At 40.9% G+C, this 10,602-nt stretch overlaps 2 protein-coding genes across 8 annotated transcripts in view; both read left to right on the top strand.

Moving 5' to 3' along the window:
• Nucleotides 1-1,160: 1,160 nt before the first annotated feature.
• vps26bl (vacuolar protein sorting 26 homolog B, like) lies at nt 1,161-6,822 on the top strand. 3 transcript variants are annotated; one of them, XM_055502098.1, is made up of 7 exons: nt 1,161-1,509; nt 2,256-2,412; nt 2,503-2,667; nt 2,763-2,938; nt 3,043-3,185; nt 3,768-3,930; nt 6,677-6,822. In XM_055502098.1, the coding sequence occupies exons 1-6, from the start codon at nt 1,287-1,289 to the stop codon at nt 3,900-3,902; spliced, it is 999 nt and encodes a 332-aa protein (XP_055358073.1). In that variant the 5' UTR covers nt 1,161-1,286; the 3' UTR covers nt 3,903-3,930; nt 6,677-6,822. The 3 variants fall into 3 exon arrangements, with proteins under 3 accessions (XP_055358073.1, XP_029030085.1, XP_029030084.1); XM_029174252.3 differs by lacking the exon at nt 6,677-6,822 and adding an exon at nt 5,444-6,317 and having other exon boundaries at nt 1,162-1,509; XM_029174251.3 differs by lacking the exon at nt 6,677-6,822 and having other exon boundaries at nt 1,162-1,509; nt 3,768-6,317.
• A 303-nt stretch (nt 6,823-7,125) lies between these two features.
• arhgap32b (Rho GTPase activating protein 32b) overlaps nt 7,126-10,602 on the top strand; it is a 63,895-nt gene continuing 60,418 nt past the window's right edge. For all 5 annotated transcript variants that reach the window (XM_029174248.3, XM_029174245.3, XM_029174247.3 and 2 more), the window contains exon 1: nt 7,126-7,601. The gene's annotated coding sequence lies outside the window, so the exon portion shown is untranslated. The remainder of the gene's footprint in view (nt 7,602-10,602) is intronic.

Genomic DNA, 10,602 nt, shown 5'->3' with positions numbered 1-10,602 from the left:
GTGTTTTTAAGAATAGCTGGGTGCCATGTCAACCTGCACGGACACTGTGAGGAGCTTTAATATTGGTTGGTTTACTGACATAATCTTAATAATAAAATGTCACATTGCTTGTACTGGTATCTGTTTTTGGCTGCAGAGCAGAGTGTTGCAAGTGGAAATGTGCAATAGACAGACACCAAAAAACGCATGAGGAGAAATCATAGAAGGATGAAGCCTGTTTAGAAAATCCCACAGTCTGACATGATGGACTGACAAACTGAAGGTACTTGTCTGTGACTGAGTGAGGCTGCAGATGCACCTACTGCTCTCAACTCTACACATGTACAGTAACTGCTTCGAGCCATTTCAGGACGACTAGAAGAGACTCTCTCAGATGGTTGACAATAAAAAGATTTGTGATAACTCTAGTGTAGTGTCACAAGTCACTAGCACTAATTTGGCTGTTCCCAGATTAGTCTTGTAATGAGTTTCACACAAACACACGCACGCGCGCGCACACGGATTCCTCTACATCAACATAACACAAAAATGTTATGATTAAAAACTGTTTTGACATTCCACAAGCTATTCCGCCATGTCATATTACCTCTTACATAAAATAGATATGTAGAATATATAAATAAAGTACTAAATAATGTCACTAAATATCAGGAGCTTAAGTGCAAAACATCTCCGCTGTTGAATTAAGAAGGAATTCCGTCGCTCGGGCGGAGCTGCCTCCTGTTGTGATCCCACCCTGCCCTCTAGCGGTCAGCAGCGCCCAACTACACAGGCAAGAGGGGAAAAAGATGCTCATACCGGTCATCATACCGATCAACCGATACACGGCACGTAATACAAAGCAATTCTCCTGCTCTGTAGAACTCAGCTAATTCCAGATGCGTACACCTAATTTTAAGAGATCCCAACATGAGTTGTGCACCTGAAAGCCTACACTCCGGGCTTAGCGACCGGCGTCATTCATCGTTTGCCTGTTGCTACACCGCCAAAAGATGTAGAAATATTATTGTAGGAAATGTCAGACCAATGTTAATCGGTCAATCGCGTAAAATCAATGTGGTCTGGCATATAAAGTATATATAGTTTTTACCAAATGCTTATCGAGGAACAGGAGAAAAACACAACGCGTTTTCCCGTCACGTGATTTGTGACGCATGCGCCGTGTAACAGTTGTGAAAAGGAAATAGTCAGTAACCTGGGAAGCTGCTCGTGCTGGGCGAGTGAAAATTCCACAGCGGTGTCTACAGAACGGTGGCGCGGGGACGGGGCTTCACTGACGAGCAGCCATGAGCTTCTTTGGGTTTGGTCAAAGCGCGGACATCGATATAGTTCTGAATGATGCCGAAACCAGAAAGAAAGCTGAGCATAAAAGTGAAGACGGAAGGAAGGACAAGTATTTTCTCTTCTTCGACGGGGAAACCGTGTCGGGAAAATTAAACGTCACGCTGAAGTACCCGGGAAAGAGGCTGGAGCACAACGGCATTAAAATAGAGTTCATCGGTCAGATAGGTGAGCGGGGGGCGGGCGGCCTGCGCGGCGCTCACACAAGTAGCCCAAGTGTGAGAGGAGATGTTGGGGAGCTAGCTACCGAGCACCCGCACCGTGCACTTCATTAAACGGCTCTTAATAGCTACAAGCACGACCATCGACACAGCACCGGGCTGTCGTAACAAGTGTCGGGTCTCGTGACAGATGTGGGCGCTAGCTAACGTCAGCTGACACGTGCGCTATTGGCTAACTGCGCCGTTAACCTTCGACCTCCGCTTTTTTTAAACGTTGAGCTGGTGAGAATATATAGTTTAAACAACTATAATATTTAAAGGCAGCATGGTAGCAATATGCGTTGCTATTATGAAACTGAACAATGCTAATAATTATGGGTTATATCATTTTAATTCGATGTTTTTTCAGTAGCGTTATTACTTTAAAGGTTTTGAATGCAGACATTTTGTCATTTTTACGTGACAACAAATAGGATAGAGGATAGATCCTTCAAAAACACGCCAGGTTTTAGGTGATTAATGCTGTTGTAATACAGTAACATGTTTAACAACTGAACTTCCTCCTTTGCCTGTTTTTAACAACCATTTGTCACCAAATGAAGCAGCATGTACAAATTCTATGGAAGGGACAGTATCTTCTCTCTCTCTCTTATCTTCAAAACTGCCGTGTATGTTTTAAGGGGACTCTGTAATTAAATGCCAGATCATTATTTGATCCATCACAGCGCTCTGATGCTGTTGTGTCTCTTTCAGAGCTTTACTATGACAGAGGGAACCACCATGAGTTTGTGTCTCTTGTCAAAGACTTGGCTCGTCCCGGGGAGCTCACACAGTCGCAGACATATGACTTCGAGTTCACACACGTGGAGAAACCCTACGAGTCTTACACTGGTCAAAATGTCAAACTACGGTGAGCTCTACTATGTGTCGTATAATGTTTTGCTTATCGTTTTCCCTCATAGCTGCAATACTGTGAGCTCATTTTTGCCTTTACTTTTAGCTACTTTCTGAGGGCAACAGTGAGCCGGAGATTGAGTGACATCAGCAAAGAGCTGGATATTGTAGTGCACACACTCAGCACCTACCCTGAGCTCAACTCCTCCATTAAGATGGAAGTAGGGATTGAGGATTGTCTCCACATTGAGTTTGAGTACAATAAATCAAAGTATGATATTGTTTTTACAAGGACCTGTAAAATCCCACTGTTTATGAGTTCAGCCTTTTAGATCAGATCTGCACTGGTTTGCTTCCTCTTTGCAGGTATCACCTTAAAGATGTGATTGTAGGAAAGATTTACTTTCTGCTGGTGAGAATTAAAATCAAACACATGGAGATTGACATCATTAAACGGGAAACAACAGGCACTGGACCTAATGTCTACCATGAAAATGACACCGTAGCAAAGTATGAAATTATGGACGGTGCACCAGTCAGAGGTAAAACGGGTTCATGGCTGTATTGTACAATGATTTGTGATTCTCTTGTGAAGTCCCTTCTTGTTTGGTCAAACTAAATGTTCTCCTGACTTCTTGCCCTGCAGGAGAGTCCATCCCCATCAGGCTGTTTTTGGCTGGTTATGAGATAACTCCGACCATGAGGGACATCAACAAAAAGTTCTCTGTGCGGTACTACCTCAACCTGGTCCTCATTGATGAGGAGGAAAGACGATATTTCAAGCAGCAGGTATGCTAACCTCAGTCTTGAATTACACAAAGGTCAAAAGGTCACCCATTATGCACTATATATATATATATATATATATATATATATATATATATATATATATATATATATATATATATATATATATATATATATTTTTTTTTTTTTTTTTTTTTTTTCATGTATTCATGTAGCTCTAGGGTGTGCGTAGGCAGACTACAATGAATTTAGAAGTGCACCCCTACCATTTGTGTTTAGATTTTCCTCAGAATTGTTGACTCAGGATTTCTTCCCTTTGTGATGTCCATCTCATGCACAAAATATGTTTCATTTTCTCTGAACTGAAAATGTCAATCTATCAACCATATCATTGTCTTGTAACCTATTGATTTCCTAAAATATATATTTCTTGCCTTCTATGCCCAATGTGCCCTTTTAACCGGATTTGCACCAGAACCTGTCATTGTTTAATTTACTTGGTGATTTTTTGGATAATTCATTTCTTCAGACTTTTCAAATGGGCTCATTATTTTCTGGTATTCCGCTGTTAAAATTGGCTGATTCAGGCAATACACCTATACAATTGCTTGTTGTTGTTTACAGGAGATCACACTGTGGAGGAAAGGTGACATAGTGAGGAAGAGTATGTCCCACCAAGCAATCAGTGCAGCACAGCGCTTTGAAGGCTCCTCCAATCCCGAGAAGTCTCAATCTAAGAATGCAGAAGACGACAGCTAAAGCCCATTGTGTGCCTCAACTTCGCGTAGTGAGTGTCTGAGCAAACATGGTGCAGGAGTGATTAGCGAAGTCTGAATGTGTATATCATTAGTTGTCATTGAAATCGAAGTGCTGCAGGCTTTTTTTTACATATGAGTGAGGAGCTTTGAAATGTTTTGTGGTTTGTCTGACAAGGGAACAAACTTTTAGACAAAAATCTTTAGTTTGTTTTAAGCACCTTGAAGTACCATCTAGGTGGAGTTTACCACATTAAAACTGATTAGACATCAGCTTAATCTTTGTTATAAAATAAGAGATGATCCATTAGATGCACTTACCTAGGATTTAAAAAAAATACTATTTGAATTCACAGTTGTATAATTGTACAGGATGCTTTAGAAAGCCACCTGGGGACAATGGCATTTCTAACAAACCATTTACTTGTCTGAATAGCTAGCTAGCTATGCTGTGCAAAAATGGAAATCCTACATCGAGTCTCTATAAAAAGGATTGATGAAAATGGATCTCGCAGTATATATCTGTATGTTTGCTCCCAATAATGGCGTAATTTAACTCATCTTCGAACCACCCATAGCTGGGAATTAGCTCATGTCATTTGGTTTTAATTCAAGAATGTTTCAAGCATTGACTTTTATAAATAAAAATACAGAACTTAAAAAAAGCTCTAAAAGAGAAACATTTGCATATTTGTATAAGACAATGTAAGATATTTTCATACATTCCAAAGCTGTCATTGAATATACAGTAGGTATGATTACAGAGTATTTATTTTTTAAAACAATATTCAATTTTTAACCAGCGTTTAACATATTTGAAGCATTGGTTGTGGTTGTCGTTCAGTGTTGCCTTTAAACACGGTGGAGTCTTTCTCCCATCATATAGTTACAGCCTCTGAGGGTGTGTGAAGCGAATCTCTCTATAATCTCATGCATTTTCTCCCTCAGTGCTTGGACTAACAAGGTTTAATGGTCAGACTAATGCTTCTCAGCCATCGGTTAGACAGCAGCTGAATATCTAATAGACAGTATTACCTACATGTGATAATGCTTGTAGGTCCAGCTGTCAGTAATCTGTAGCCTGCAGAGATGTCCTATGTGGTTGCTTAGTCTTGTGCCTAAGTTTTTATTGCCAAAATATTCTGGAGAATAATCGTTGAATGTCTAAAAGACTGCAAGTCTTTTGGACATTTAGTTGATGTACTACATCCACTTTTCATTAAGTTGAGTTTTGGCGTAACATCAGTTATATATAGTGTTAATATGGAAAAGATTTAATCTGTGAGAAGCTACTCATTCATAATAAAACTCGGTATATTTTCCATAAAGGTGTAACCTATTCCTGCTTCTGTTCTGTCATCTAATTAAGATCAATGTGTTATTTTGGCATTCCAACCATCTAGCATTCTACACTATAACGCACTTGTGAGAACATAAGGTGAAGCTCTGAAACCGAGTCCATGCTCAGATGGGGATGCTGTGCAACTCTGCAAAGTCCATCACTGTGTCCCTTATAGTTGTGGACCTTTTTCTTTTTCTTGGCAGAAATGTCGTACTATTGCTATGCTGAAGCAAGACGTCCTCTGTCACCAGACTGCTGTTCAGGTACCTGCTAGCGTTTAGGAGACAACAGGACACTTTTATTTCATTGATGGAGCTCTACTGAGGAGCCCTCTTTTTAGGTGTGTTTGTATTACGGGGACTCTTTGCACTTTTAAGACAACAAACAGCTCTGATTTCAAATTGATGAGAAATGAAGAGGGTCTTGTCACTTTCTTACTTGCAGATTCTCAAGACTTACGTATTGGTCCTCTTAAATAAGAGTGGTCATTAATAAGCTTAAAGGCAAAACCATTCTAAGGAACAAAGAACCTAATAGACAGTGAAACATAAACCTGATACAGAATTGCAAGACGCATGTTCTGGTTGAATCACTGATTCTTCAGTTTTGAATACTGGAAGTGAGACGCGTGAATCAAACAGATATTGAATGTGACAGTTAAACAGGACAAAGAACCCCACTAGTACCACTTCACAGCTTATTAATTCACATACAGTCAGCGAATTGTACAGCATGTATTCCACAGTATTTGTGACACTTTTGTTCAAGTATTTTCCAGAAATCCAAAGCAATGGAGTACCGGTACTGTATGCTCAGTGTTTATATTTGTTCATTCATTTACGTGGCTGTTTAACTTTTTCCAGTACTGGTACAGACATACAGTAGCTAAACTAACCCAGTTAATAAGAGACATGAAAAAATGCAGAATGGGAAATATTGATGAAATACACAGTAAACTATAATTTCAGCTGATTTCTTTTTTATATTCATGTAATAAATGATTCTGTTTATAAATGTTGATTTGTGATTATTCTTTTATTCATGTTCTACTTTACATTAAAAGGGAGAAGCAAAAGATTCCTGTGTCTCTCAGTTGACATTACATTTATACTAACTTAGAATCAGATGCTGTATCGCGTCAGTGTTAAACTGGTTATTGTGATGAATCAGCTGCCAATGCGTGGATCAAATGTCATCACTAGGGGTCAGGCTTCGATCATTTGCTCTTAATTAACAACCTGATTTTTTTCTCAGGAAAGATTCTGGAATGAAATTTTTGTTATGGTTCTTGTTCTATCCAATTGCTTAAAGAGTAATTAATTAAAAATAAAATCTTGTGCGTTTCTATAAAACACGTGTGTATACTTGAAACAGGTTCTATGTAAAATAAATTAATAGTATTTGATGGTGATATTAAATGTATTTTTTACTTTCAGTACTCAACATGCATCAGCAATGGAAGACTCGAATATCCAGAGGTTTACACCTGTCCACTCGTACGGCCCGTTTAACCCGGCTAACGGAAGATCACGTGCCATTATCTTTACAGATGTCTCCTATCATTAAAACCTTTTAATACAAAGTCAATGTGTAACTTTTTTTCGCAGCGTTTGAACAGTAACGCCATTGTGGTTTGTAGTAAAATGGAAGAAAGCATTTTGATTATCGTGGGCTATGATGAGCTAATTTCAAAACGATAAATTAGGTTTTACATGCTTCATGTTGCGAACGTAACGCATGAACGAAAGAAAGCTTAACGTCGTTGGGGGTTGAATAGTTTATAAAAGCTCCTCATGCGACATTCAGGGTTCGTCCCTTGTCTCCACAGCGGAAGGACTCGGTCCCTCGCTTGTCCTATTTTTTATGTCCAGCGTTTTCGGCGGCACGTGAAGGCAGCACAGACAGCGCTGCTCCTCTGCCTCAGAACGAGGTGTGTGTGCGCGTGCTCAGCACCCGGAGGAGAGCGTCCTAACAAGTTTGAACCTGGGAGAGCGTTCCCCGACACGAGCTCAGGCCGAATCTCCCCAGGCGCGTGTCTGGACGTTGGAATCAGATTTTTGAAGAAGACAGGATTCCGAGCTTCGCCGCAGCGGGCGGCGCCGGGATTCGTCACCCGGGAGCCGCGTTGTCCCGGGGGAGCTGTTTTGTTTCGGGTTAAACAAAGTCTGAACGCGAAAACGCGGCCGAGAGAGTGAAAACACGCAGTCGGACACTTTCTCCCGGCGAAGTCCAGTGTGTGGAGCTTAGCTGCGATGAGGAGAGCGTTCAGCGGCGGCGACGCGTCACACGGAGCCCGTGAAAGCTAAGCTCGCCTCAGCAGCCGACGGTGGGCAGCGGCCGCAGCTCGACCACCGAGCACAGGTACTTCCAGCTTAGCATGTTACGCTGCACGTGCGAGCTCTGCGCTCCGCTTTCCCCGTTCCTGCTTAATTCTTTACGTTGTGTGGAGCTGTGCCCGGTGCTTAGACAGACAGCGTGAATTGTGTGGCGTTAAAGGCGCGCATGTGTATTGTATGCATGAATGGGCCGGTGGTGGTGTGGAGGAGGGGTCTCCCACGCTAGCTAGCCGTGGCAGTGGTTAGCTTCTCCTCCAGCGGTGACGTGCGGCCGGTGGGGATGGAATCCCACCAGGAGCTGTTCTATGAGCCGGCTCATAGAACGGCAGTCACGCGCGTCGGTGTCTTCTGTTTGTCAACCCACAAAGGTGTGTTTGTGTTGTTTGAGCCACACTTCCAACGGCCTCCCGATGCTTCATCAGATTGGATTTCAGTTTAATCACCTGTTCAGGAGGAGCCTTTCAACCCAATTTCACCGAGCAAACCAGCACTTACGCCGATAAGTGTCTCCAGTAAAAACACGAAGGCTCAAGGGCGAACGTGAGTCTAGTTTTACTAACCTGCTCATGAAACATGTTGCTGTTAACGTGGTTAAGATGGAACCGTTTTCAGGTGTTTCTCCAGCCCGGTCAGAAAAACACCGAAAAATATAATCTGCTTGTTGATAATCTGCTTTTAATAATGGAGGAACCAAATTCTAATCTAATATGCAAATCAATGAGTTTGAAGAGAAACTCGACCGAGCTGTTTTATGTACAGATGAGGATGTCTCACTGGGTTCCTCATAGAGAGATAGATATTTATTTTCCTGTCACTTGTACATTATTACGGCCTGAGAGGGATAAAGATCAATGTGTTATTTTGCCTTTCCAAACGTCCAGCATTCTACACTATAACACATAGAACATAGAGTGAAGCTCTGAAACCGAGTCCACGCCCAGATGGGGATGCTGTGCAACTCTGCAAAGTCCATCACTGTGTCCCTTATAGTTGTGGACTTTTTTCTTTTTCATGGCAGAAATGTCATATTATTGCTATGCTGAAACAAGACGTCCTCTGTCACCAGACTGCTGTTCAGGTACCTGCTAGCGTCTCTGTGTTGCCCATTTCAGTAATCCAAGTGGTACACAGTGGATTATTGAGTTGAAGGAGAATGAAGAGAGCTGCATTACAAACCCAAAGATGATTGTAGTCATCACATGTGAAGAGAAGAGAGTCCTGGCTACTTAGATTTGTGCATTGTGATTACAATCAGCATAAAGGTGTTGTCATGCTCTATGCAACCTCTGTTTAAAAAGGAATGACATCACATACCTTTGTCATGAATGTGAATTATTTTTGTCTTTATTTCAAAACATAACTAGGATTAACTTCTATTAACTTCTATATACTCATTTAAATCATTTTCAATCATTTAAATCATATTTATAAGATGAAGTGTTCATCTGTTGTGTCTGATTATTATTAAACTGGCTCTTCTGGCTACTTGCCTTCAGTAATTGTCTTGTCAGATAACCTTTATCTGACAAGACAATTTTGACCTTTATTAATTTCACAGTCGGGATGTGTGCTGTTTGGCCCTGACACAGTCACGATTGATAAGAATACTTAACCTCATCCCATGATGATAGTCAATTCAGTTACCGATCAGCATTTGTTGTCAAGGTCAGTGTTAATCTCTAAAATAAAATGTTTTTTTTCAGCAGGGCTTTCTTAAAAAAAGGTTTTAGTTGAAATCTAATATTCCTGTTAAATATTTATACATGCAGTAAATGGCACCCTGTGGTGCAGTAGATAAAAACATACCTTCAGGAGTAGCTATATTTTAAAGGTCCTGAATAGAAGTAGTCACACTAACTTATAACTTGCAATGCAAATCTTAGGACAGCAGCATTTGTTGCTCCAGTTACAGCTGTTGAATTTTTAATTTACTCTCTCACACTCTCTCCTTACGCTTTCCAGTTCTTCCTTTGCCCATAGCTCATTAACCAATCATACACCTTAATCTCAAATTGCCTGTGGTGAGAGATGGCAGGCTGTCTTTAAGTATGGGGACAAGTGAGTGTGTTTCAACCTTAGGTGGTTGTACTCCATATGCTCTAGATGGATTTTTATTATTATTTTTTTATTTTTTCTATGTACATGAAACCTTATGTGCTCATCGTTTGTCTTCATCCTCAGGAGATGCACACAAAGCTAGACATGACCTCTCCCCCAGTCTTGATACTGAGGCATTGTGCAGAGCTAAGCATCCATTCTAATTCCTTTGTGCATGTTCATTAATTATGCATAATGCATACTCTGCTATCCTCAGGCCTCATCCCACACATGCACAGAACCGGACTCTCCACATTCTTAGTGTGAAAAAGCATGTTGCTCCAAGCCTGATGCAAAGACATAGGCCTCAAAGGATGCCGTGACATTCCCAAAAGAGATTCCATTCCCCCGTAAACAATCCTGGCATTGACGGAGACTCTTATTAGCAAGTTGCCAGGATGTTTCAACAATGGCTCAGTGGAGGATAATCAGATCAGATCGGGGAAGAAATGGAGTTCTCATTCAGGACTTTCTTGGCAACAAATTGTGTGAAACTGCTTGGCAGGTTCTGGTGAAGCCATATAGCTAAAAGTTTAGAAAGTGTAGAGACTGGGGTGCTTGGGCCCCAAGCCTATTTGGGTTTTCTGAAAAATGGCATAGGTACATTCAAATGAATTTATCTCTGCAACCACAGTCTATTTGACTGCAATAATAATGTAGGGGACACTTGTGAGATGTGATATGAGGTGTAAAATTAGTGTGGGTGTTACTGATGTGATGTTTATAAATAATAGAAAAGTAAAATTTTTCAGTAATATCTAAAGAGAAAGGCACTTTTAGAATGAATATCTCAGTACAGCAGAGGCTACTGAAACTTTTAACCCCCTTCAAATCAGTGTCTTTTTACTTGTTATAAGCTATGGAATTGGCCTAAAAACACCAACACAAGACTGACAGGACTGGTGTACAGTAAAAATGGCTTATCACGT

The sequence above is a fragment of the Betta splendens genome, chromosome 14 (assembly GCF_900634795.4).
Source record: "Betta splendens chromosome 14, fBetSpl5.4, whole genome shotgun sequence".
Lineage (NCBI taxonomy): Eukaryota > Metazoa > Chordata > Actinopteri > Anabantiformes > Osphronemidae > Betta > Betta splendens.
The sequence above is the reverse complement of the archived record's forward strand: the minus strand, read 5'-3'. Positions and strand labels throughout refer to the sequence as shown.